The sequence below is a fragment of the Tyto alba genome, unplaced genomic scaffold, assembly GCF_018691265.1.
Source record: "Tyto alba isolate M040663 unplaced genomic scaffold, T.alba_DEE_v4.0 Super-Scaffold_39, whole genome shotgun sequence".
NCBI lineage: Eukaryota > Metazoa > Chordata > Aves > Strigiformes > Tytonidae > Tyto > Tyto alba.
Window position 1 is genome coordinate 7,460,564 of NW_024881314.1, and position 27,964 is coordinate 7,488,527.

A 27,964-nucleotide genomic window follows, 5' to 3' on the forward strand; every position below is an offset into this window, starting at 1 on the left:
GCCACGCCAAGACACAGCATCGACCGAGCAGGGTCTCACTCTCTCACCTGACGCATCCCCCAGCACCTCAACCCACCGGCGATGTGGCCCCGGCCCCGCTCCTGCTCCCCCTTGTTGTGGCCCTGAGGGGCAGCCGAGCCGCTCGCCCCTCGCCGCAGCCCCAAACTCGCCCACGGCGCAGCCAGGAAGGCGGTGATGGAGCAAGGTCAGTGAAACAGGTTTCTCCTCCTGGGTTCCTCGAGCCGGCGTCCTTCCCCGCGCGGGCTGGGGAGCTGCAGACTTGTTGACAGCGGCTCTCGTTAGCTCGGTTATTGAGTGGGGCCAAGGGCTGGGCTCTCGGCTCCGGAGGTAGCAGCTCGGATGAGGTCATGGTCACCCTGTGCATCTCCCTGTCCCTCCCTAGGTGGATAGCCAAGCTGCTCAGCCTTCCCTGGCTTCATGGGAGCCCCCCTTCCCTGGGAGGTGTGCTCCGAAACACCAGTGGGGCTGGGGTGGCTGAAATAACGGGTGTTTGCGTGGGACCTCTGCTGTGCTGGGGATCTAGAGGGGTTTGGGGGCTGCAGCCCCAGCTGACTCCAGTGCCGTGGCTTGCAGCAGCCCCCGGGTGCTGGCACAGCAGCCGAGCAGCCTGTGCTAAGCTCAGGGGTTGTTTGTGGATGTGGAGAAGGGCCAAGCTGGGGGGTTTATCACAGCCGAGGTAAAAGGCAGCATCTGGGCCAGCTGCCAGGATCGTTCCGCTGCCCTGCTCGGGCCTTTCGCTGTCTCACCGGTGGTCCCGTGCGCTCCTCTGCGCTTCTCACCAGCACTGCCCACGGCTGGTGGCACTACACACCAGGGATGGGGAAACACGGAGGTTGGCGATCCCAGCCATGGGCACGTTTCCAAAATGCAGCTGGAGAGCCCGGGGGCAGCGTGCCGGGGAGGGGTAAGGGTCCCCGTTGCCAGCGCCAGGTTTTGCTGTGACACGGCCGCGCCAGCCAAGCTCTGTTGCTTCCCAGCAGTGAGATAATGGGTCGGGAACAAAGGGATGTTGTAGCAACTGGATCCGTCCCCGATGCCTCCCACGAGGGCAGAACCCATCCTTGGGTGAGGGCAGCGTTGTGCTCGGCCCTTCTGCAACCTCCCGCCGGGGATTGGCAGGCTGTGCCTCGTCACAGCCAGGGAGGGGACCCCAAAGAAATCCATCCTCACCAGGGCTTAAATGCTTTTGTGGGACTTCCTTCCTGGGTTTAGGTGGTTTCTGGGCTGGATCACCCCTTGCAGCCCTGCATTTGCTGCTTCTAGTGCAGGAGTGGGGAGTTGGGTGGTCCAGCCTTCACCTGGGTGTATCCTTCAGTGGCGGCTGATCCTGATCCCACCAGGCCCTTCGGCGCTGGGTGGTTCTGCCAGCTTTGGAGAGCGCTGTTGAGTTGAAGCTTGGTGTCCTGTAGCAGGAAAATATAGTTGTTGTTGAAGCGCATCCTAAAAGCTTAAAGCTCAGACAAAGATCAGGGAACAGGAGCAGTGGGAAGATTGTCCCTGTCCCTCCGAAAAAGCAAGAGGTTGGGAGGTGGTGAAGAAAACCAGGATCACCGCTTGCTCTCGGAGCTGGTCCAGGGCCCAGGCTGGCATCATGGGGCTCTGCCGCGATTGGGGGTCCCTGTTCCCGTGGGGCAGGCAGTGCCGTGGGGGTGGCAGTGCTGCAGCACATGCACCCACGGGTGCTGGCCGACCCCACGCCAGCTGGGGGTCACACAGCCCCCCGGGTGCCTTTGCTGCCCGCTTTCCTCCCACTGAAGCATCAGGAGCAGGACGTACGGGCCCTCCAGGGCACTAATCCTGCAGCGCCGGTGTTGACCCCAGCTGACCGCGGGGGTCTCAGCCAGCAGAGCTACCGAGGAGCCAGTGTCAGTACTGTCTATAGGGTTTCCCACCCCCTTCCCACCCGCCGTCACCTCGGGGACCCCCATGTCCCCCTGCTGAGCTGTTCCCCAGTTCACACAGGAGATGCCCCGTTGCTGGGGGCTGTGCAGGGCTGCTTGGTGCCCTCACCCTGGCACGTGGAGCGGCACAGAGCCGGCTCCATCACTGGGGTTGGAGTCAAGCCCTCTTAAACCACAGTTGCCCACAGCTTTGGCATCCCCACCAGCAGGGCTGGGCATGACCCTGTCCTCACCGAGTGAGCCAGGAGCCCAGGGGTCAAGGGGGACCAGGGATGTTCAGCAGTTGGGGACAAAGATCAGGCAGTTCCTGTGCTGGAAGGACACTTACACCCAGCAGCACCCTCAGCAGGATGAATCCAGACCAGTGCCACGTACCTGGCCACAGCCACATCCTCACCCCAACCAAACGTCCCCCCAGCTTGAAGTCCCCAGCCCTTAAATCCCTCCCTCTCTCTGTGCTGCTGTGGAAGAAGCCTGGGAGAAGATATCTGGCTTTTCCAGCTCTGTGCAACCCTATAGCTCCCCCTTAGCTCCCCTATCCCACCCAGCCCAAGTGGCAAGGGGTTCTGGGGAGATCTCACAGCAGGGGCAACTCCTTCTTGCATGCTTCTGCAGAAACAGCTCCATATGCCTGCTGAAGCTGGAAGAGGTTATTGCAGCCACAACCCCACAATTACAGAGCAAACCTGCGCTCTGGCCCTGCACTGAGCCCCGAGGGAGGTGCTGCCCTGCTCTTGACCCTCATTCAGTGGCAGTCAAGGATTTTAGCTTAACACCCAGGAGGGAGCATCTCCCTACCCTGCAACTTGAGTGAACAGCCTGCCTGCACCAGGCGCTGCGGGCAGACCACCAAAGGCAGACAGACCTGGGGCACTGGTGATGTCCCACACCTTGCTCTGCCCCCCAGAGATGCTCAGTGCCATCTGAGGGTGCATCCCCGTGCTCCTCCGGCCACCCCAGCTGAGACCGAGCTGGTGTGATGGGGACCAGGATGATGGGTACCAGGGAGCTCACTCTGGCCCTGAGACACTTGGTGGCGGAATCCACAGCATTGCCTGATATTTTGCTAACACTTATGAACTGCATGAAGCAAATTTAGAAAATAATTCACCCTGTTAATACCTAAAGCCAACATTAAAAGAAAATGACACTCCATTTCTTCCGCTTTACTCCATTTCTGCCCACTTGGCAGCTCTCTCAGGGAGGACACGCCGAGCCGTGTCCACATTTCTGCCTTTGGGGCACTTTGGTTTTGAGAACAGCCATGGAGGGTCCCAAAAGCCGTTGTAAATTCCCTGTGAGGTGCTGTATCCAACCTAGTCTGTATCGACACTGCATCCAGCCCTCCACTCGGCTGCTGGGGGAGTGGGGGGGGGGCACTGTGCATGGCATGGCAAAGCCGGGGTGTGCCGTGGGTGCTCTGCATGGAGCCCCTTCCCGCTCCCCTCCATTCCTGCCACTGCACATTACTCAGCTGCTCGGCCAGGAAGTGAATCCCCAGCGGGATGGGCAGGAAATACTTAAGGAAGTGGCATGCAATGGCCTGCGCTGGCCTGGCAGGTCCCGGACCCCGGTGTCACCCTCTGGTGCGGGCACCATGGCCATCACCAGCTCCGGGGGAGGATGGAGGAGAGGAGCATCAGGCAGGACTGAGGACTAGGTGCTCCTGCCCAAGAGAGATGCCTCCCCGTGGGCCTCCGTACCCGTAGGACCTACCTGGTGTCCCATGGGCAATGTCCTTTCTCGGTTCCCATGCCAGCCCTGTGTGGCATGGCTGAGCATGTGTGCTGTCCAAGGGGAGCAGCCAGTAACCCCAGTGCTGCTGGCAGCCTGGGGGAAGCCGCCGTGTGCCCCCCTGGGACAGCCACAGAACCCAGCAGCCGAGCAGAGATGCTGCAATGCTCACTCAGCACCTGCAAATCCACATCTCCAGCACCGCCACTGCACACCCTCCGTCACCCCCGAAAACCTCCCCTGCCTTCTCCCTCCTCCAGACCATGGTCTGGGGGCCCAGACAGCTCCTAAGCAAGGGGAGACAAAAGCACCTGAGTGACAAGTGCCAACACATCCCCCTCATGAATCAGCATCACTTTTGTGAGCGATGCTTCCCCAGGCAAGGAGCTGGGGGTGTCAACGCTACAGCCAGACATCTGGCACAGCCCCTTGGCCTCACTCCACTCCCTACATGCCACCTCCTGCACCATCAGGGACAAGAAAATGCATGTTCAAGCTAAACCCAGGGGACTGGTTTTGCTGGGAAGCCCAATTTAACACAGGCACAGGGTGGTTTGGCGTTCATGGCTTGGGGCGTTGAGGTGTGACTGTCCCCAGGATCGCAGGTTCCCTGCCCGGGAGATGATGCCCCGGTGCCCACAGGACCTGCACCGCGTCCGACCTCCCGGGCACCGCGGGCAGGTACAAGGGCCGATGATTGCTTGTTGGCAGCATTGGGTCAGGGAAACCTGCCGCCTGGCTCGGTTTCTGTTTGGGAGGGTATTTAAGGGTGTTCTCCAGGGTGTGCCAGCCCCAGCCTCCACCCTGCTTTCACAAGGGCCCTCTCCGAAAGGAGCTTGTTGTTCTCGGCCATGGAGCAGATGCGATTAGCAACGGTGAGGTTCCCCCGCGGAGGCCGGGTTGCTGATGGGCAGAGAAGTGACAGGGCCCGTCTGTGCTGAGGACCCGGGGACAGACACGTCCCTTCCCCGTGCCTGGGGCAAGCGGAGCCTGGCTCCATCATGAGCCCAGTGGGATGCAGCAACCCGGTCATCTGGGGGGAGTTGGAAACCAGGGGATGTCTCCCAGGCTGGGGAGTTTGAACACTGTCCTGCAAGGGCTGTATCCCCCACACTTTTCAGGAGACAACCTGGTTGGAAGCCAAGGAGCAAACCCAAAGCCAAGCAACATGCACAAGCCCAAAGAGTGGGTGCTTGCTCTGGGGCTGCTGCTGCCTCTGACAGCCACCCCTGTGCCCACAGACCGTCCTCCTCACCCCACCTGGGGCAACCGTGGGCCTCAGTCCATCTCCTGGGTTCTGTAACACCGTGTTGGTGCCACAGCTCAGTTTTGGTCTTTCCCTGTGGTCATGGAGGTGACCATGTTGGTCTTGGGGCTCACCCATCCTGAGCGGCATTTCTGGGCTTGGTCTTAGCTGTGCAGAGACTTGTCCCATGGCACTTGGTTACTGTCACATCCCCAAACCTTTTCACCATCTCTTTGGAGGAAAGACAAGCTGGGAGAAGGGATGTCTGTCAGCATCAGCCCAACATCAGCAACTGCTTGGGTGCTCCTAAGAAAAAAGGCAAAGTTAGGGAGTGTGCAAACCCCAGCTGCCTGGTAGTCCCCAAATACCCACTACATCCCAGTGCCCAGCCTGTGGAAGGCTCTGGCAGGTGCCAAGCCAGTAAGTCCACTTTTCCCTGTCATCTGCTGGGATAAACTGGTCCCCATTGCACCAGAGTGACAGTGATGCAAGACAGGGGAAAACACTCCCCTCCCGTGTCCGGCACAAACCCAAAGATGCTATTCATTCCCAGGGGAATTGGAGCCAGTTCATGGCGGGCAGCTGGCACTCTGCCGCTTGTCTGGAGCAAGGACGGAGGACTTGGGTGCAGTCACACGTGTGCATGATGAGAGGGGTGAATTCAGCCACCGTAACCTCACCTGAACATTGGCCTTAGGTTGCAGGTCCCGCTCGCAGCAGGGCTTGGTGGCCGTCCTTCTGCTGCGCCGCATCCCTGCTGCCTCGCAGCCCCAGTGGGTCCCATCCTGCTCTCCCAGACTTGGTCCCGGCAGAGGGAGCTGTGACATTAATGAGCTGAGCCACCGCTCTCCCTGCTGGGACAGCAGCCCCGGGCTTTGGAGAGGGACCAAAGAAAACAGTGCTGGGGCCCCGGCACCATGCCGCCTTCACAGACAACTCGCTGACTCAGCACATCTGATCACTCACCCTTTTGCCTAGAAATCAAGCCAAGAGTTATGCAGAACTTGTAATTTCAAATATAAAAGCACTTCTAGCTCTAAAAATATCACTTAGAAAAACTTCTCTGTTTGCATCTGTGCAGAAATATCTTGGACCTTCAGTGCAGCGGTGGTGTTTAGCTGCTGCCAGAGCATCTCTGTGTGCAGTGGCACGAGGCTGGGACCCCACACCTCTCCTGGTGGGGCTTCAGCCACTTAGGGGGGCAACAGGACAGAGAGACACCTTACAAAGAGTATTTTTCCTCCCATACACACACACACACACACACACACACACACACAGAGTGCATGCATAGGCAGCAAGCAGCACAGCTTCTCACCAAACAAATCCCCATCCTCCAAACACCAAAACCACAGCCTCCCCAGCAACGAAGGGACAAAGAGCGGTCCAGATCCCAGCCAGCCCCAAGGTGAGCACATACACGTGGCTCAGGTCATTCCTTATCATTTGCATCCTTGAGATAAGGCTGGATAAGCAGTCCCAGTAACAACGCGCGGCATTTCTCTGATCTGGTAGTTTGCATCACAGCCTGAGCAGGCACATTGCCAGCACCCCACGGCAAGGGGCTGTTGACTCTCTGCCACTGGAATCTGTCACTGCCCATGTCCCCATCCCACTGCTGCACCCCAGAAACACTCCTGCCACCCAGGAGCCATACGTAGATCATGTGTGTAAAATGGTGCAGTAGACCTGGCAGCTGAGGGCTCAGAAAGAGTGCACTGATCAGCGAGAGATGTGATAGGTCTGTGGAGAACACTTACTGCTATGGTTCAGAGCTGCATTTTGAGCACTGATGCATCAGGGATGCTTGGAAGAGGCTCTGGGCTGCAGCCTGGTGCTGCCCTTGGTCCTGGGAAGCTCCTGGAGGTGAAAATCAAGGTTCTTTGCACAGAAACTGCTGACGCAGCTCAGTGCCCTGGAGAGATGGGACAGAAAGGTTGCCTCCGTGGGACAGCCATGTGACCACTGGAAGGCAACTACCGACATGTTCAAACCACCATATTCATTTTGGATTGTTGCCCTCAAGGCAGCACAGACTGGACTCATGGAAAGTCAGGGCTGGCACGTCTCAAGCTGAACAGCCCCAACCCACAGTAATCAAAATTCCCTTCCAAAAACACAGCATGAAACAATGCAACCGAGAACCAGGAGAGAGACCAGGACTCCCCAGCCTTCTGCTCTGCCAGCCCAAACCCCAAATCAAGGACTTGCTCAAGAAAGAATGGATTGTAATGGTTTATTCTGGATCCCTTTGAAAATACTATCACGTATCTCCTTCCATTCATGGCTACGTGCGGTCTCTCAGCCTGTGACAGCACAGTGTCCTAGCCAGCTGTGCAGCACACTTCTTCCTCCAGTGAGCAGGCAACCATCATCCCTTCACGGTTGGCAGGTTGGAGCTGCCTGGTCCGATCTCAGCAGTCGTCCCTTCGTACCAGGTACCGCCTGGGAGCATCGCACAGACAGGGAGCAGAGCAAGGGAGCAGGAGGGCAGCCCAGAGGGACTGGTGGGGATGGCTGTAGCTTTCAGCTGCCCCAGGAAGGGAGTCTCTGGCTTGTGTTTTCTGGCAACTTAGAACTGGATTTTTTTCTCGATCATTAAAAAAAATACCACAAAATAAAATGATGATGTCGCTATCTGCAAAGGGAAAGAGAAAAATCTATCAGCACCCTGAGGATCCAAGACTGAGCTGTACTGAAAACCTGTAAAACCATCAAGAAGCACACAGATATTCGAAGCCTGGGAAGCCCAAACAACACAGTGGATTGGGGTATCAGTGGGGAGACCCACACTAAAGCCTTCTCTTCACCTCTGCAGCAGGCACATGGTCCTCCAAACCAGATCAACTGAACCCTGGAAACACCATAAAACAGCAACAACTCCAACCAAGATATGCAATCTCCAAAGGTCTGAGTAAGATCTCAGGCATTTGGGGAAGGATCACCAATGCCACTGGGCACTGCCGTCAGCCTGCTCCTACTGGGAATTGTGGTTGATTTCTTAACACCTTCAAAAGGTGAAGGGTCAAGACAAGCCTGAGCATGGTTGAAAATCCCAGCTACAGGGACTCAGAAGAATCAGACCACAGAGCAGTCTGCATTCATACAGGTTATGAAACAAAACAAGGGCTTCACGTCCTGCCCAGCCACATTAAGACTGTTGAGTAATGAAGTAACACTATTGCCACCTCTCCAAACTCTCATCATTTCCACACAAGCAGGAATTTGCCCACACACAGAAGCACTGAAGTTACCTGGACTCCTATCTTCCAAGAGGACTGAAAACAAGACCTTACATTATCCACATCTCCACCTGCTGAAGGGTTTAATCGCTCAGAGGCCCCATCTCCTACTTACAGTTCAGTGTCTACAATGACATCTGGCTTCTCCAGAGTTTGTCGTCTCTTCTGGACAGCATCCACAATCTTTTTCCTGGGACCCAATGGGATATTGATGCTCTTCAGGTCTTTGTCTGAACATAGCATGAGGGCCTCCAAGTCAATCTTTTCCTTCTTCAAGATGGAGATGAACTCAAACATGTGCAGGGAAGCCAGAAAAGTCTCCAAGGGGCTGGTGTCTGGTTCATCATCATCATCTAATCCCAGCTCCACCTCATCCCAGGGCAGCTCCTCCATGTTCCTCTCCTGCAGGCTGTTGGCACTGCCAATGCTATCGTTGAGACTTGGCGAGCGCTGCAGGCGGCTCCGCAGTTTGACACCTATCCCGTCTGCATTGTCTTCACCCAGCACACCGGGGTCCTCCCGGCCGATCCCAAAAAGCCCGCCGCTGACGTAGTTGCGCCGGAACACCATGGTACCCAGCCCGGGGCGGTTGAACAAGGAGTCGTGGCCAGAGTCGGTGCTGACTTCCGAGTGGGCCGAGTCCATGTGCAAACCCGGGTCACTTATGGCACGGGAGACAGTGTCTTCATCCGTGAGGAACATGTCTCTGATATTGCGTCGAGTCCATTCCTTGGGGCTGGCGTATGTGCCCTGCTTCACAAACATGACGTCATTCCCCAGCTGAAGACCGGATAGAGACCTCACGCTTTTCCTCCCATCCTCATAGATCTTGAATGTCCCATCCACCTGCTTCTTCTTCTCTAGCTTCTTTTGGATTTTCGTCTTTCCCTTGGCTGTGCCATGGATGGTGGCTTGTGAGTATGGCAGGGAGGTCACCATAGACATGTGTTGGAATTTCTTGCTTAAGGTGCTACTCGAATAGCTGGAGAAGCTCATGGTATCCGAATTATCTGACATCTCCTTTCTGTACCGTTTCTCCATCCTTTCGTGGTGCTTCTTCTGCAGCTTCACACAGTCCTTAATCCTCCGCTCCGCATCCCGAAAGGCCTTGTCCTTCAGTTTGCTCACCAGCTTAGGGTTGAGGCTGCCCTGCTTGGCAGCAATAGAGTCCAGGTATCGCACACACTCCATGTGCCCCTTCATGGCTGCCATGTCCAGTGGGGTGTGATAGTCATTGTCCAGGCACCAGATGTTGGCCCCAAAAGAGATGAGGAAGGAAAGGCAGTTCAGGTGGCCGTTGGCTGCTGCCAGGTGGAGGGGGGTGTTCCCCCAGATGTCACATTTGTCTGGATCGCCCCTAGACAGCAAGAAAATCAACCAGTTAGCACGCAGGCATGGCTGACAGACTCGACTGAGATATTCCCTGTTGTGCAGGGGCAAATCAGCTCCATGAACTGTTGCCTCATCGAAATATGAAGCTACATGCCTCTTGGCCCCCACAGCTTAATTTTAAGGGGGTATTCTTGAGGGGGGTACTGCTGACATGGAATCACATGCCTGACACACAAGTCTGTGGTAACTGACATGACTTGAATTTAGCTCTCAGGAGATATATATTCCTGCATCAAATCAACTTTTGGAGGGAGGCAAGCCAAATTCTGAATAGCCTAGAACTGAGATATGGGGCTGTTTCCAACTCAAACCTTGAGCTAATTATAAAATTTCAAGTCTCAAACGTCTCATTAAATTCTAGTCAGATTCTATCTTCAGATCTTGGCTTTATTCAGATTCTGTGGAGAGACATCCCAAAATACCTCTCTATACACCACATCCTGTAGGGGACACCATGGGGTCCCACCATGATGGTAGCACCACCATGAAACAGCCATCCTCAGCAACGGTTCTGAAACCCACCGGCTGCTGCACCTTCCCACCCTCCTGTTCCTTGGTGCCTGGGGAAATTTGGGGCACAAGAGGATGTGTTGTCAGTAGAGAATAAGAACAAAGTTGCTAGCATTGGCCTTGGGGTTGGAGTTTTGTGAGGGTTTTTGCTGCACCACGCTTGGTCTCGATTGCATGGCTTGAAGCACATTGGTATTAGCACATCCTGAGAATCCAGTTTCAGAGAAAGTGGAGATTAGGTTTCTGCACTCCTCAAGAGCTGGATGCTCGACTAATGCCATTAGCATCTCTTCTAACACCGTGCCGGCCCCTACCCCAGCAAGCTGCTGATGGGACACAACCACTTGCCCAATTCTCCTGCCTCCCCTGACAGGACAGACACTAACCTAGGATTCAAGGGAAGTCTGTCCTGCTGACATTGCTCTGTATTTGTGACCTGCTGAAACAAGAGATAGTTCACACCCCTTCTGGCACCAGCCTTCGCCCGAGCGCGTGTGCTAATGATATGCAGCCAGCAGCAGTATCTGTCAACAAGGCGCTCTCCCTTCGTGCACATGGATAAGACAAAGCCTTTTATTAAGACTGTGCAGCTCCACCACCCTCAAGAGCAACTCCCCGTGGGCAGCAGGGCTCTGGCAGAGCTCTGGCTCAGCACAGCTCCTGCCCATTTCTGCACCACCCTTTCAATGAACTCTAGAGGAACCAAGCGCTGTCCCTCCACCACAAAGATCTCAGCTCCAAGACCTGGTGACACCAAGAGTCTGGAAGGAAAATGTGCACTTGAGACCTTCAGCCTGCTTTACTTTACTCCTTGATGCTTTAGGACTTGTGTTGACAAGAGCTGGAAGCAGCAGAGACCAGAACCCTCTCTCAAACCCCACGTGCTCTGTGTTACAGCTCGTCTCACTTGAAAGAGTCTGAAAACTACTTCAGAGAAAGAGCATGGAGATCACAGGAGCTGAGGAACTTCTTCCTCTTGCTACTTTGCATCTGCATCACACACAGGACCCAGTAACAGCCTTGTCCAGCACATTCACCCTCCCCTACTGCAGGCAGGCTCGTGGCTGCCCGCTCTGGACATCGTTGTTCAGGGAACAGTGGAGCCAGAGCAGAGCCACCCAGATGGTGTAATGATTAGTTTGCAATCCTCAGGCTTTGCCAAGATCTCAGCAAAGGGAAATGATTCTACAAAAGGCAGAAGCAATAAAGGCAGTGTCCAGAAGTGAAGCTGGAGATTATTTGGACCCAGAGTGCGAGCTCCCTGGCTGTACTCCCCGAGAGCTGCTATGAGGTGTGCTCAGCTTTCCCCTGGTGGGAGCATCAGCAGTAGTTCCGCCATGCACGTGTTTTCACAAAATTTGTAGAAACTTAGTGAGTATAACTTTGAGCCTGCTGGCAAATTCAGCAAGTTGGTCAAAAGGTTCAAAACTGTGTAAGGGCCAAAGAGACCCACACACCCTGCAGGACTTTAGTACCCAGAGCCTTTGGCATCTCTCATAAATCAGAGAAAGGCTTCAAAGATGGGTGCTAGGGAGAAGGGCAAGGGATCACAGGGTTGAGGAGGCACAAAGCCAGTAGAAGGAGAGGAGGAAGCTGCTGGTACTGCAGCAATGCGGAGTTTCCAGGAGCAGTAACTCCCCAGCCCTTGCCTCTACCCTCGTAGTGACATGTCCAGGCTGGGAAATTCATGGGGAGGATAAATATTTGATGAATTGCAAGAGAGGAGTAAATTATTGATGGAGCTGGATTAAAGAGCCAGTGAAACTGGAACTGCCAGCACTGGCGGTGGGACTCCAGCGCGTGAAGCGTTGTTCATCTGTTTACATGTGCTCTGAATGGGCACATGTGTGCCCAACATGAGTGGACAGATGAGCCAGGACACCATGAGCATCCCAACATGTATGTGGACTCAAGATGTGGACAGTGACTTAGCAGTGGACACGCTAGAAATGATCTTACTCCCCAAGCCAAGTGTATGGATGCTCAATCCATAAAGTACATCTCAGAGCCCGTTCTCCTGCCTGTCTGGTTCAGCCGGCAAAGAGCAAAGCCAGGGAGGCCTTGGTGGGTTCATAGTTGAAGGTCTATTTTCCTCATGATTTTTACTATCTCAGAGAGTAAGTGAGGGCAAAGAACATAAAAACCAGCTTTCCCTGGACATTTCCACTGTCTAGAAACAAAAGCATTAGAGCAAAATTAGATGTCTAGGTCCCTTTGCCCTATAAATGTCTGCCGCAGGCACTAAAAATGCATCAGAAGGAAAGAACAACAGCATCTTGCAAAGTAGAGGTGTTTGATCCAGCACAGATAATAAACATGAGGCCCTCCCTCTGGCAGGTGTCTGTCCCAGCAAAACTTCACCTCCAGGGCACTGCACACACAGAGATGCTGACTGCAGGGTCCACTAAGTGGGAACATATTTTAATAACAGGTGTGAAGTGCAGCACTTCTCAACTTCAAAGCGTTTTCGAGTGCTGAGTCAACTCCTGTAATAATCATTATTAAAAACACTGTTAATTGAGCCCCTTAGGTGGATGTATGCATCTCCTGAGTCATTGTGTTTGCACTGTGACACGCACACTCACTCCCTTCCTGCCGGTTTTACCCTCCAATTCTCCCATAGGATCTCAATTAGCCGGGGAATCCAGCAGCACTTACATACGTCCTTCCCTGGCTGCACGTGTGAAGTTCCTCTGATAGCAATGGGCTGGCTCATTGGATCGGGCCCTCAGACCAGGGGCCAGCAGGGTGCAGAGCATCTCTGGCTTCCATAAAACATTTTTTGATACAGGAAAGGGAAAAAAATAATTTATGGCTTGATGAAGAAACCCCACCAACTTCAGCATAGCCAGTCAGGGCAACGACCCAAGCAAAGCCTAGAAATGAGCAGAAAAGATGAGATTTTGGACCCAGAGCAGAGCCTTGGGTCCTGTATCCCAATATTTGTCCAGGTGGTGGTAGGTTGGTTCAGCTTTTCTCCAGGTTCAGATCCCCAAAAATCCAGCGCAAAAGCTGTAGGTGAGGTTCGTCTCAGGGCTCTCTGACTCTTGCACTAGCAAACGTGAGGCCAGCAGTTACTGTTAGTGGTGATTATTAGCGCTGGCTGTACTGTGGTAGTGCCTAGGGGCACGTCTACTGGCGCACACTCCACCATGCCCAGATCTCGTGCTGACTCCGAGCAGCCAGCTCAGGCGCCGGAAGCGACGAAGCTGTGACAGCGCTCCACCCTGCTCCTTCACCTTCCCAGCAGGTCATCACCCAGGGGAAGGTCCCCACCAACACGGCCACGCTGCTCCTGGCACCCACGCGGCCACCAGCCCTGTGGCGTGCAGAGGATGCACATCACCTTCACGTGCCTTGCTGCAACCTCCGCTGCAACCCTGCCCCGGCCAGGGCGGTGTGACTCCCTCGAGCGGCTGGGATGATGTCAGGAGCCGTCTCATCCCCTCCAACCCACTGCTGCGCCGCTCACAACCCTCAGCCATATAACACCCAAAGCATCTGTGACCCCCATTTTTGTAAGAAGGGAAACTGAGGCACATCTCTGAAAAGAAACGCTGGGTGACAAAGCTGACTGCAGCCCTGTCTAGCAGAAAGACACGTCCTCATCTCTCCTGTGGTCCACTCCAAGGCAAGAAAGTCCTGGCTGTTCCCAGCCAAGGCCCCCAGGCCCATGTTAACTGGAGCTGGACTGATGCCCACCACTGCCACAGCAGTTCATAATGTACCATGCTGAAGAATTACTGCCTCTGAAAAGCTGCAATACTAAATGCCACTTTGCCTGCCTTTTCCCAGCCATCACGTTAATTGGGTTTGCTTCCCTCACTGGAGCCTAGTCAGGAGGAAAAAAAAAGGCCTTTTGTGTTGCAAACAAGAAGGATGAGCCATTGCTGATCCCTCCATCCCAAACCCTCTCTCCATCCCCATGCGAAGGTGGCACAGAGGCACAGACACATCACCAGCTGTTATGGACAGGGCAATAAGCCCGCTTCATTACCCCTTCTGTGTGGGTTGAGATGATGAACTTCCCTCAAGGATCCACCAATGGATTTATTATACTTTCTTTCCCCCTCCCCATTTCAGCCCTACACCACAATCCGCTGAACACACAGGCGTATGAATAAAGCTCTTTCACTGATGACAGAGCCTAGATAATCCAAGTGTCCATCAGCCCGGCCTGCACCAGGGCACAACAATCGGAGCTGTGATTTTTGCCCCCAGCAGCCCCCCTCCCACAGCCCTGCTGTCTCAGGCTGCCTCTGGCTGGTCTCACTCGGACATTTCATAACAGCCTGGCCCTGGCACTCAATCTCCCAGCTTGTCTGGGCACTGGTATCACTGCCCAGTGCTGGCAAGGAGGATTCGGTGTTTCTTGCTGCCCCAAGACTCCCTCATCCCCCCTTGTGCCTCAGCATCCCGCCGCACCCCACTCAGAGGCTAACCAGCCCCCTCAGAACCTGAAGCTGCCTCCCACTCCAGCCCTGAACCCTCCGCTCTCCCAGGCCCTACTCCATGCTGTGGCCTCACACTCTCCTGCGAATATTTTTACAGCAGAGGCCACAGAGAAATGCCCTGACATTTTGGGATACTCGGGGGTCCTCCGTCTTGTCTCTCAATTGTTATACTGCAGGTGTAATAGTAACATATCCAACACAGAATTAAGTTTAATCTCTGAAAAAGACTTAAATACCGTTGCATATCGTTTTAAGCACTAGCAGAAAATGACAGGGTCTGCCCACAGGCTCTCCTGGGTCCTGCATGACTTCCCCTCTCTGGCACCCCTGTCCCCAGGCTGGGGCTTTCCTACCTCTCGCAGACCCAAAGCCGGCCCCGGGGAGCAGAGGCGTGCCTGCCTCCGCACCTCGCTGAGCGGCCGGGTGGGTGAGGAGGCTTCGCTGATCTCTGTGTGGTCCTGGGAGAGGACCTGACACACAGAGATGAATGCACAGATGTAAATGCATCCTGCAGCCCCACAGACACACACTTTGCTCCACTATCCATCATGTAAAGGCCACTGGGCTTTTGCCAGGCTATTTTGCCTGTCAGGAACAAATGTATATTAGGCTGTTAATTAAACAGCAGCCAAGCTGCACTTGGACATGACTGAGCCCACAAGGACCTTTTAATTCAATGTGGATTTATAAAAGGAGCCCCTCCATGGAAAAGCAGCCCTTGGGATTTGTGGAGAGGCAGAAACTGCTGGCTTGGATGCGTGGGTTGGCAGGGCAGGCAGTGGTGCTGCAGGGTGTCCTGGGACAGAGGCAGGCAATATAAGGAGAAATAATGATACAAAGAGATATAGGCAGTCTGAGAGGCCCGTGCCATGGATGAACGCACCTCCAGAGAGGCATTTCAGACTGACTTTTTGGCCGTCGAAGAGTCTTTGGAACCATTTCTAACTTGAGAGTCTCATCCTTAGAGCTTCTGCCCTTATCTCTCTGGACCTGGGTGGCGATTCTCCTCCCAGCAGGAGCTCAGAGCAGGTTTCTGCTGGGCACAGTCTCTCCTGGGAGGTACACAGTAAGTCACACAGCCCCCACCCAGGAAATCATCACAGGGCTCTCAGCCCAGGAGCATCTCAGGATGCACCACTCTAGAGCAATGTCTTGCTCTCTCTCCTCTGGACTCTGAAATCATCTTTTCCTGACCACACTCCTATTGCATCAGACACTCGAAGGCTTCTCAAAGTGACTCTGTACACATCCTTCCTGACCCCAGGATCTGAAAAGAAAATGCTTTACAATGGAAGGTCAGAAATGTTTGGGGGGAGCTCTGCCTGTAAGTACAGAGGGCCAGGGCCAGGGGAGCTGGCTGAAGGTTTCACACAAGCAGACCAGAGTATCAGGAAGTGCTGAGAGCCCAGGAACAGGCACAGTGGAGATGTGGCTGATCAGATACAAGAGCTGCAAATGCAGCCCAGGGTGGACACAGAAAATCCCTGCTTGGGAGCTGACAGCCCCACTGAGCCCCAACTCAACATGGAGAAGCAAAGCCATTCCAAGGAGGCGTGATGTACATCTGGGCTGCTGACCTCCTCAGCACTATTCCTCCAAATTAAAAAGGAATAAATCAAAATCAGCACCACCACCAATCTCTCAACACAAATCAGAGGCTCTTCCAACTTGGATGCCTTTAGATGAGGTGCTCAGAAAAGCTACTGGAGGGGAAGGAAGTGCTGGTATATACTCCCTTGGGAGGTTGGTAAGAACAGGAGAGCCAAGCACTGCTCAGGAAGGAATTAGGTATGGCAGATCTTACCTTAGCACAGACCTTCTTGTGCAGTTCCCCAACACCAAGGTGTAAACCCTTCCAGTCTGACAAGTCCCCTCAGTCCCACTCCCTTCTCTCCACCACATCCACGCTTACGGAGCCAGAGACCCTCAGATCTGGCAACCCAGGGTGGGGTACCGAGAAACACAACAGCACCAAGCAGCCCCCATGGGGGAGACCAGGCTGAAAGAAATCTGCTCTTGGGGAACCCGCTCCTGAATTTCCTGAGCTGCGGGTGCATGACAGGCTGCCCAGGGGACACGTATTGAACCCTCGCTTTGGGTAAAACAGACAAGTGTCACCTACTGCCAGTGGGCACCACGCACATCTCTCTATGTGAGCATTTCTTGGGACAGAAGGAACAGTTATTCTCTCTGTCCTCTCATCTAAAAAGGCTTTTTTTTTGTGGCAGCGACCCAATGCACTTTGCATTTCAGCTCTATCTGTCTTTACAGGACTTGACTCAGGACTGCAAAGCACTTGCAAGGGGGACCCAGTCCCCCCAGGGAGCTGCAAGAGGGGCTTGGGGCAGGAGCAGTTACAGGCTCAGAGGAACTGGGAAAACACACAACCGTTATCAGGAGCATTGGATTGGACTCAAAGCACCAGAGGGAGAGAAAAATAACAGAGGGGAGGACAGGAGCAGTGTTGTTATGGACAGAAGCCATCATTTTGTGGGGCACCTGCATCCACGCTGACCTGCGAGCAGGGAAGGGGGAAAGACGGGGTCCCAGCTACTCTGTCCCCCGGGAGCACCGTGCATTCACCAGCACTCACCCTCTGCTGACAATGAGGCGCAGGGCGTCCAGGTTGCCGTGGTAGGCAGCCCATAGGGTCGGGGTCATGCCATCCTCGTCCGGCGAGTTCAGGTCCTTCTTGGTGGCTTCCTTCAGGAGGTCCAGGTAGCCGTCCCGGGCTGCTCGGTGGTACTGGTCATTCATGGTGCGGAGCGGTCCCCGGGCAAACGCATGGATGCCCAGGGGGGCTCAGAGGATGGGCATGGACGTGGGGAAGGGGGAGCTGCCAGGAGGGCCCAGCTCACCTCGCACAGCGCTACCAGGACACCTGAGAAGTCCTGGCCGGGGAGGCAGGAGCTCCTCCAAGCTCAGCCAGCCCGGCTCTCCAGCGCTTCCCCTGGGTCCTAAGCATCCTCCGGCCCTGACGGCTCCTCACAACAAACCTTTCACGCACCAGCTCCACGGCACATTAAAAGCTCCAATTAAACAACATCACTGTGCCAGGCTCAGCCGAGTGCTGTGGGCACAGGGTCATGCAGTGACAACTCGCTGGGGCTGCGTGTCCCCTAAGCAGAGCAGGCTGCTAGAAAGGCTCACGGGTCGTATCCTGCCCAATCCCACTGAATGCCCCTTGCCGTAGCTACCCCATCTCGAGTGAGGGTCAGCAGCAGCCACAGGAGGAAGCGTGGGCTGACAGAGTGAGAGCCCCCGCTGCCTCCACTCGCAGCTCTGTCAGAGCAGGGCAGCAGCTGGGACCGGGATGGATGCTCCCGCTCCGTGCAGGGATGGCTGAGAGCAGTTTGGGAACTGCCTCTGATTTCAAAGCAACATGGGAGGGGTTCTCAACTCAGTTTTTCCTGGTTTAAAAAAAAAAATAAAATATATATATATATATATGTACACACACACATCTGCATATACATATATATATATACACATGTATATAGGGAGAGATACATATATACACACACACATATATGTACATAGGGAGAGATATATATGTACACACACACATACATGTACATAGGGAGAGATATATATCTCTCTTCCTAGTGTCACTAGGAAGACAACAGCAGACTCAGTCACCATTCCTGCCCCCCCAACTATCCTGTCTATGCCCACAGGACTCTGCTTTCCAAGGAATTGCACAACAAACTCCACAACAGAAATCCACAGTAACCTGAAGTCACTCATACAGGCTGGAAAAATGCCCTTCCTCACTTCCTCTCCCCTCTTTGGAGACCAAAAAAGCCCCCCAAATCAAACCTGCTCCTGTCTGTAGCTCAGTACTTCTATGATGTGCATGAGAGGCAGTGTCTGGCCTCCAGTGTCTTTTACGCTGACACAGAATTTCTGGGTGGTATGAGCGCTGGTGGGAGCTGGATGACCCCAGGCAATGCCTCCAGCACAGGATTCCCAGGCTCTGGGCACCCTCTGCCGTCAGGAGAGACGGAGCCAAGCCTGGATGTTGGCCAAAGCACGCAGAAGTCGCAGCACATTGCGCCCAGCGGTGAATCGTATCCCCTGGGACATGTTGTCATGGAGGAGGAATTTCCTGCTCCTCTCTTGTGCCTTTTGCGTACCCTGGCTCTGGGGATGGAGATTTCCACGGCTGGACCCTGCGTCTGCCACCATGCCCTGAGACAGCGCTCAGGATTTGGAGAGGGCAGACCCAGCAGATAGGTGAGAAAGGGGAAAAGGATGCAAAAATGGAGAAAGACTGAAAGGCAGCAGCAGGGAGGGTTAGAAGGTAATAAGCAGCGAGGTGGAAAACCAGAGAGAAATGCAGCTTGGTTTTGTAAGCAAAAAAATGCCCCAAGACAGCAGGGTGGCCCTAAAGCAGTCCCTGGTGCACCCACACAAGCTGCAGTGATTAACCCCTGGGTGACCGACACGGAGTCACCATCCCAGCTGCCCGGGGACACCTGTGAGCGCACCGGAGAGAGGGTCGGCTCCCCGCATGGTTTGCTTACATCAGCAGATTGGTACTTACCCACTTGGGTGAGTCCTGATGGGATGTAGTAGACCTCGAGGTATTTGCCACTGTGATCCTTCCAGGTGAAAAGCAGCATAGTAACATGCAATTCATTACCGAGGTTATTTAATGATTCTTCTGTTGTTACTAATTAAGCTTGTTATGCTCTACGGTGGCTGCCAGGGGGGACTGGGAGCATTGCCCAAGGCAGTAAACATTCTTTCCTCTGTTGCTGGTTGTTAAAGACAAAAGATGGTTGGATAAATCGGTGCGTTTATCCCAAGAGGACTCTGAGCCTCTGGTCTCTGCAAAACATCACCATTACCAGCTCAGATTCACCACAGGGAGGTCTGGACTTCCCCTGGGAAAGGCTACAAACTGAGAAAAGATCAACAACTCGCCGCAAAAAGGAACCCCTAAGGATCAGCAGAGGCAAGTCAGGGCAGACCCAGTACTGCTTGTGGCAGCCGGCTGGTGGCAGCATGGGAAAGACGCATGAAGGTCTCCCTGGGCTGTACAGCAGATTCTGAGCTCTCTTCTTCACCATCCAGCATAGTCCAGTTTGATGCTGTCCCCGTAGTGCTGCAAAAAGGAGCACGGTGGTGAGCCGACAGGAATGGGGCTGAGCAAACGCACAGCAAAGAGCCCCATCTCTGTGCTTGCCCCAGAGGAGGCAAGCAGAAGGGACATCTCCAAAAGCAGAATCCTCATGAAGGAATAAAACTTGTCCCCATCCACTCAGAACTGCCCTGAGTCTCCCCAGTTCCCCCACTGAAATATAACAGCTGGAGTAAAAGAGATCTTGAGCTAAAGGTCTCCCCTCACCTGGCAAATGCTTGAATCCCATCTGCACTGTGGTTTGTAATGTGACTTCTTTCTCCTTGAAAGGAGAGAAGTTAAGCTCCTGAGGGCCAGAGAAAGGTGATCCCACCCGGAAATTCAAAGGCAGTGCGTCAACAAAGGGGAACAGATTCCAGTTCCCAAATCCTGCCCTCCTGTAGTAGTGCTAAACTTCCGTCATTGTTGCCACCACGGGTGGAAAAAAGATTGAGCTGCCCTTGGCACTGAATAGATACAAACGCAAATTTCTTCCTTTTCCTTAAAAATATTCCAGGTGTAGAGCATGCCTAGGGATAGAAATAGTACAGGGTGAGGCACAATATTTTTTGTGCTCAGTTAAGCAGAAAGCCAAGCCCAAAATCATCAGCAAAGATAAGTTCACCACCTAAACTGTCTTCTCTCAAGAGAAGAAATCTCAGGTGGGTAGGGAGATGGGGTGGCTTTGCTCTATCTATGGTGACCATGACCCTGCAACCGAGCGGTCCGTGCCATGCTTGGCAGTGTTGTTACTTCATGCCCTCCCCAGGTAAATAACCCTTATCTCCTCATTTCTCTTCTGCTTCCCCAAAATCAGCTATTGCACAAAATGGATCACATGAGTTTCTCTGAGAAGCCCATGAAGCACTGCTGTCAGCTCCAGACATGGTATAAATCACAGAGACATCCCAAAAGGTATAAATTCTTCGGCTGACCAAGCTGCAGCAACGGGGAAATTTCTCAGCCTAGCAAGAGCAGAGATTTGGATCCCAGGCAGCAAAACAGGTTGGTGGAATGGCTTTGTCTGAATGGTTAATTTGCCTTGTTTCAGGCTTTTCACTGACAATCAATGAAGTCCCAAGCTTGGCACAGGCAAGGGGCTTTAGAGGGAATGACAGAAGAGATAGCTCACATTCTTCTTTCAGGAACTGGTATAAACCATAATGTGGTGTTTCAAAGACTCCCAGGGCTTTCTTACCTTTTGGTGGCCTGTTCCTCAGCCAGGAAGTATGACATGTTTAGTGGCTGACATTTAGAAATCAAACCACATTGGCCATTTGCCCCAGGATATTTGATCCTGTAAGTGTTTTTCTGGTGCCTTTCCAATATCTTGCATCAATAAACACTTAAACACTGTGTGGCAAATTAGGCATGCTTTGTTAAACTGACCTGGGATCCCCCCAAGCAAAAGTATTTTAAGCAAGAATTCAGCCTTCAGGGAACCAGGAAGAGAAAGGTTGAAAATGAGCTCATCCCTCCTTTTGCGCTCCCTCTCTCAGCCTTCCCTGTTCCTCTGATACGTCCTCTCCTCCTCATCACATGTTCTGCTTTCGTCCAGCCCTGGACTATTCAAAATGAAGTGACGCCTCTCATTCATGGGGCTCTCCTCCCAACAGTTAACCCTCAGCTAAAGCATTAGCTGAACCATGACCGAAGCGCCCGTGTGGAAGGACAGCGAGATCGGACGCCCCAACTCCAGCATGGGCTGTGGACACAAGGATGACAAAGCCAGCCTGGCTTCGAGCCAGATAGCATCTTTCAGCCACCAGCCTCATCAGCCGCCCTCCACTCCTGCCTCCAAGGAAGTGTGGAAAAAGGGTGGCCGCATGTTCTCCATCCTGCTGGCTGTGCACTTAGCCCTGCTGGCCTGCACGCTGGTGAGCAGCGGGGCTTTTGAGAAGATTGCCGTGCATGATTACGATGTCTTCTTCCTGCTGACTGTCATGATGCTGATAGTCATCATATGGATCATCTTCTACCTCGCCGGCACCTCCCGGTGCCCAGATGCCATCCTCTGCAAAGATTCCCACGCTGGGCCCATCTGGTTGAGAGGTAGGAGCTCTCGGGGTGGGGTAGGGCTGGAGGGGAGATGCAGGGTGGACAGTTCATGGAGGCATCGGTTATTAGAAAGGAAAAAGCAACCATCTGGGGCACCGTCTCCTCCTCCTGTGCTGGGGCATGGAACCATGCACTGCTTCAGGTTAGCTCCTAGTCCCTCCACTGGTTTCACTGACAAGTCTCCCTTTACCTGCAAAGGCTCTTGGCACTTTACACCAGGTTCTCTCCCAGCCTTGATATTGCTTTTGCAAGAGCTGTTAGCCCCAGTCAGAGTATAGGGTTGATTGAAAATCCCTTCCAGCCAAAATTATTGTATGGTTCTGTTGGTGCCAAGATAATTTGGGTGCTGGGAGGGGAAAAACAGAGGTAGGAACAAAGCCTCTCCATGGCAATAATGCCTCTTCTTACTCTCGTCTATCTGTTTTAGCCCATATGTGCATACATTTGTCCAACCACAGATATTTTGGTTTCTCAACAGGAGGCCTGGTCCTATTTGCCATTTTCAGCCTTGTCATGGATGTGTTCAAAATAGGATATTACTCGAGCTTCTACAGCTGCCTATCTGCAATCAAAATAATCTACCCCATTGTGCAAGCAATATTCGTGGTCATCCAGGTGAGATGGTTGTGCTCTGTCTCAGGGAAGGGTAGAGAGACAGCCACCAGCAGAAAGAGCTCTGATGTCATGAACATAGTTCAACTCACCCTGCAGCGAATGCAACTGCCTTAAGTCAGCCCCCACCCAGCCCACATCTTCTCCCTCCAACCATGACAACTTCCAGCTGTGGCAACTCACTTTATGACATTGATTTAAACTTGTTCCCATCCTGTGACATTTTGGCTTATACCAGGATGGCTTGTCATAAACTCTGAGTAGCCAGGTCTCCTTTCCCATGAAGAACAGAGAGGGAGGAGGACAGTCAGGGCAGGGACTGCCTTGCAGTCTGAAGTCCTACACAGAGGCCCACTTGCTCTGGGACAATACCAAGTAGGGAAGTGGTCAGACAGGGACAATTTAGACAGGAACAGGGGCTGGCTGTGGGCACAACAATGGCAGTGGGACAGGGCAGGAAGAGCAAAGAAAGAGCAGACCACATCCATCAAATGCCCAGAATTATGGGCTAATAGGCTGGGCCCAGATGGACCCAAGCAAAAGAGGCTCCATCTTGCTCTCTACTGAGCAGGGAGATCCCTACTTCAGAATGATGTGATTTGCTTTCTGGCTTTGTTGGAAATAACAACTTTTTTTCTTGCCTCTGCCAGACGTACTTCCTGTGGATTTCTGCCAAAGACTGTGTCCACGTACACCTGAACGTTACCAGGTGAGCATGGCTGCTCTTTGAATCCCACTGGCCCAGAAGACTTGGGCCACTGCAAACCTGTTGCACTCTCACACAGCTAAAATGTCACAAGAGGATAATCCCATCTCCCTTAATGCTGGCCAAAACTATACCTGCTCAGTCTCCAGCTAGCTGTAGATCCCAGCTCAAGCAGTTGAGGTTCATGACCTGTGGATCTAGCAGGGTGGGAGATACATTCAAGAATACATTCATTACTGAAAGCAGACTACTATTAAACTAATAATTATCATTAAATAAAATTATTCGTAGCTAACTTTTTCTTCCCTGGGGAAGACAACAATGCAGTGGGCAAGCCTCAGGCTAAAACAAGATCTTGTCCACTTTTGCAAGACTGGATCTACTGGAGACCAATCCAGACCTATTAATCTATTCACTATTGAGAAGCTCTTCCAAAACCAACAAGAGGAACCAGGCCTTGCTAATTCTTGTGAGCATGGACAAAAAAAAGGAAGAGAGTGAGAGCAGCAAAGCAAGGATCGGGATTTCTAGCCTCAACCACTAGAGTCCTCGCACCACTTCAGGCAGCTCCCACAGTCTCTCTGAGCATGTGCACATCTATAACATGGATGGGAGCAACATGCCCTAGAGCCATTGCATTAATCTCATGAACCCTTCTCCTTCTTCTGCAGGTGCGGCTTGATGCTAACACTGACTACAAACTTAGCGGTGTGGATGTCAGCAGTGACAGATGAATCCGTTCACAAAGCACATTCAAAGTTGAAGAAGAACGTGACAGAGGAAATCTTCAGATGGCTCCTGAAAGGTAATCTGCCCATCTGTGAAGCCATCTGGCCCAGGGAGAGAGCCCAAGAGGTAGAAATTGTTTTGCAAGCGAGGCTTTATCCCTTTCCAGAAGGCTTATCTAGAGCTGAAGGTTCCCTTAACAGAGCTGGTATGTTAAAAGCCAGGTCTTAATGTTCATTTCTTAACCTATATCACAGAGGAATCTGAAAGCTGGAAGGCCCCATGCTAATGGGATGGGAATGAAGAGGGAAGGAAAAAGAGAGGTTTAGCCTGCCACCTAACTTCTTCAGAATGCTGAAGAAATGAGCATCAGAAAGCTCAGGTTGAAGTGTCCTTGTTTTCAAAATGGTCACATATTCTTCTGTCCTTGGTCTTGTTTTTCACTGACCTTAAGTATCCTGTTCTTCAGGGCTGTGAACAAGTGCTGGCTCCTTGTTTTAATACCACTGCACCTATGTGCTTTTATGTTGTTTCAGCGGGAATGAGAAGTAGCTCAGCTGAAGAATGCAATTGCAACAGCCAAATCTGCCAGATCTTCAAGAACGGCTACTTTTGGCTATACCCCTTTAACATTGAGTACAGTCTCTTTGCCTCTGCCATGGTCTATGTCATGTGGAAGAACGTTGGACGCTTCATAGACCACCACTCCCACCACATTCACCGCCTGAAGTTCAGGCTCTTCCGAAGGACCTTCTTTGTAGGCATCGTGTTGGGCCTCATCATTCTGGTGAGTGGTTTGGGAGTCCTTATTCTTTATGAGGTGCAGGTAAATTCCAGCACTGAATCCAGCAAGAAGAACCAAGCACTCGCCATGTACTACATCTTCAACATTGTTTGTCTGGGCCTGATGTCTCTTGTCTGCATTGGTGGCTCTGTCATTTACCGGTTTGACAAGAGAGACATGGATCGGCACAAGAACCCAACCAGGACCCTGGACGTGGCCCTGCTGATGGGTGCAGCCTTGGGGCAGTATGCTATTTCTTACTACTCCATTGTGGCCATTGTAGCCAGCACACCAAGGGACGCTATCAGCGCACTCAACCTCACCTACGCCCTCCTAATGATTGCTCAGCACACCTTCCAGAACATCTTCATTATTGAAGGCCTTCATCGGCAACCCCCCAAGGAAGACCACAAGCACGATTCTCGCCAGAAGGATCTTTATGGACTCACCTTTGTCAACATCAATGCAGTGTCCCTCCGTGTGCCCGACAGTGGCAGCACCTTGGCCCCTAGCACTGCCTCTGGCACTGAAGCCATCCATCCTTCTGACCTCGTGCGGTCCCTCACCGCCCCCAAGAGGATGAACTGGAGGAGGAAGTTCTTAAGGGAGATCTCCATGTTCCTCCTGCTGAGCAATATCATAGTGAGTACCTGCAGAAAGAAGAGTTTGTCAGGGTGGGGGAGAGGGAAGCAAGCACGAGAGAGAAGTGTCTGTGAAGGAAAGGATGTGGCCCATGCAAAAACAGTCTTTTCTGTGCCTCTGCTATACAGAGAGCACACTTACTTCTATTTGTGTGTGCGGAGAGCTGGGGTTCCCTTGCCACTTAAAAGCAAGAGCAATTGCCCTGGAGTTAAGACATTTTAGGCTACACCAATAGACCTGTAACTTATCACCAGAATATCAGACAATAACATTGGTGGGTACAAGAGAAGAATCAGTTTCCGTATTTTTATTGGGTATTAGCAGATATGTAGAATAGCTTATTAAAGGTAATAAAATACATTAAAACTTTTGTTTACACCCCCAAAGAAAAGACGTTAAGTGAAAAATACCTGGGGTGAAGTCTGTTTTTTCTTGAAAATGGCAGCACGTCTCTCCTCAAAACCCATGGCCTAGGAGCCCAAACACTGATCCTGGTTGCTGTGAGGAGAAACTGGTCACTGATAACTTCAGTTGGGGTTCCCATTTTCATGAGCAGCCAGAGGACTGCAGTTTTCTGCAAAAGAAATGGAGGATTACAGCTGCACCTCCAAATAAGTGAAGCACATGTTGTCTCTAGAGAACCTCCAAGTCCCCAGCTAGTCAGTCACATCGTGTCCTCAAACTGATTTTACACGTAAGCTCACAGAGAATGAGCTGACAACTCTCATGCAACCAGATACGCGTGCTGGCTGGGCTTCTGAGCAAGACTTACACAACCAAGCCTGGGGAGACCGAGCTGCTGCCAGCTCAGCCTTACCCAGGCTTGCTCCATCCAAAGAGTTTGAACAGGCCAGGTTCATGCTAAGACACAACATAGTTAAGTTCTTCCTCCAGTGAGTGCTTCAGCACTTGATTCAAGCCTGTCTCTGAGCATGATTCAAAACTGGGATTAGGGTACAACACTAGACCATATTTTATCTTAATGTAAACACAGACTCCTGGCGCAGGTCCCGCTCTCGGAAGGTCGCTCTTTCTCCCATCTCTTGGTAGCTGTGATTGCAGGTTCCTGCTGTGCCACACCTCTTTCTCACTGCAATGTTATTCTCCTGTTTCCTCAAACAGCTCTGGATCATGCCAGCGTTTGGTGCTCGGCCCCAGTTTGACAATGACACAGAACTGAACTTCTATGGCGATTCCATGTGGCCGGCCATTGTGGACATTTGCCTGCCCTTTGGGATCTTCTACCGAATGCATGCAGTGGCCAGTTTGCTGGAGGTCTACATCATGTCCTAAAGAACTCTCTTGCAAGGAAGATGAGATCCTCCTCAACCAATCCACCTTCTTCCTACCCCTGGGCTGGGAGACTGCCCAGATGTCCCAAGGGGTCCCCAGCACCCCTTGAATCATGTCCCCTTGCAGTGTTGGGGCATTTATGAACTATCAGTGAAGATCATCCAAACATAGTCCAGATTTTATTTTTGCTACTTGTGTGTGGATGTGCCTGTGTGTGTCTGAAGTTCTTAAAGTTTAAAAGAAAAAAGATAAAAAAAGGAAGGTGTCCAGAGTAGGATCACGGTAATTACCCTTGGTTCATGCAGAGACTCACCTTCCTTCCTAAAATCCTGTTCACTCCATGCCACTGATGTACTCTCCAGTGGGTGCTCAGCACCCTTGGACAGTCAATGCCTGCCTGCACACAGAAACCCCCTGGGTACGAGGGGCTAACACAGGTGTGGAAGGCAAAGAAAGGGAAACCACTTCAACTTCAGGTACGGCCAGTCAGAAATCACTCCCCTGCAGAGATGTGAAAAGCAAACCAGTGACCACCGAAGGCTTTGGGAAACATTTTAATCTTTCCTCTCTCTATTGCCCGTTTATATTGGCCCTCTTGACCCTTCCCTGTATCAGCCCCTGTTGTTTTCTTTCCTCTCCTGAGAGGCATCACTGCAGCTTCCTCTTCCCGAGGGGCAGGTTGTCTCTACAGGAGAGCTGTGCATGTGATGTGGTCCTGGGCTGGCCCTGATCTGCAATTGCTCTAAGCACACTTTTTTGCCCAGTTTTCCTGAATCAGGGCTCAAGAAACATAAAGATCACATGGGCAATACAGTCTGGGGAATGATCAAGAGATTTCTTTTCCTTTTTCTTTTTTTTAAATAGATAATGATTTTTTTTTAATATATGAACGTTTTTGTACGTGAAGTTATTTATTGATTTTCACTGTAACACTGAACTCCTGAAGGGGCCTCCTGTGCCCTATGACACAGAAATCAATCCAATGCCACAGACAATTTGACCTCCCATGCCCTGAAGGGATGCTTGTGCTGCACTCTGTGTGTTTTGAAGCTGTGAGCACAGCCCCGGCGCACATAGCAGTGGGGCTCTGACACGGATTTCTGGGTTCCTGCAGCTCTCCATGAACCACTGTATGATTGAGGGGGCTTTCAGAGCAGGACTCCTGGGCTGCAGGAGGTAGAAATGGGCCCCGGTTCTGTACCCAGAGCCCAAGCAGAGCCTCAGAAAACCCACGCCGCCAGGTCGGGAGGGTGCATGCCAAAACAACACAGCTAAGCTTTGTCTGTACACTGAGGCATCAGGGTTTACTGTTCCAATAAAGGGCTTATTGTTCTATCAGGGTTTATCATCCCAATAAAGAACACTGCAGAGGTGGCAGAAATCATCAAGCCTTTTCCTACAGACGTGTGTGCATCTGCCAAAGGGAAAAAAAAATAAACAGAAATCACGATACTTAAAATGGAGTAATGCAATTTTCCACCTGACAACCCAGACTGCCAGCCCAGGCTCACGCATTTC

General features: G+C 52.5%; 2 protein-coding genes across 4 annotated transcripts; one reads left to right on the forward strand and one right to left on the reverse strand.

Moving 5' to 3' along the window:
• OTOP2 (otopetrin 2) lies at positions 1 to 27,781 on the forward strand. 2 transcript variants are annotated; one of them, XM_033002347.2, is made up of 8 exons: positions 1 to 205; positions 20,443 to 20,630; positions 21,125 to 21,677; positions 22,162 to 22,298; positions 22,946 to 23,004; positions 23,673 to 23,806; positions 24,264 to 25,153; positions 26,276 to 27,781. In XM_033002347.2, the coding sequence occupies exons 3-8, from the start codon at positions 21,272 to 21,274 to the stop codon at positions 26,444 to 26,446; spliced, it is 1,797 nt and encodes a 598-aa protein (XP_032858238.2). In that variant the 5' UTR covers positions 1 to 205; positions 20,443 to 20,630; positions 21,125 to 21,271; the 3' UTR covers positions 26,447 to 27,781. The 2 variants fall into 2 exon arrangements, with proteins under 2 accessions (XP_032858238.2, XP_032858237.2); XM_033002346.2 differs by having other exon boundaries at positions 21,242 to 21,677.
• USH1G (USH1 protein network component sans) lies at positions 7,122 to 18,416 on the reverse strand. Of its 2 annotated transcripts, XM_033002356.2 has the most exons (4): positions 18,320 to 18,415; positions 17,094 to 17,910; positions 8,260 to 9,501; positions 7,122 to 7,540 (listed from the first exon to the last, which is right to left on the reverse strand). In XM_033002356.2, the coding sequence occupies exons 2-4, from the start codon at positions 17,255 to 17,257 to the stop codon at positions 7,537 to 7,539; spliced, it is 1,410 nt and encodes a 469-aa protein (XP_032858247.1). In that variant the 5' UTR covers positions 17,258 to 17,910; positions 18,320 to 18,415; the 3' UTR covers positions 7,122 to 7,536. The 2 variants fall into 2 exon arrangements, with proteins under 2 accessions (XP_032858247.1, XP_009973630.1); XM_009975328.3 differs by lacking the exon at positions 7,122 to 7,540 and having other exon boundaries at positions 8,256 to 9,501; positions 18,320 to 18,416.
• Positions 27,782 to 27,964: the final 183 nt, after the last annotated feature.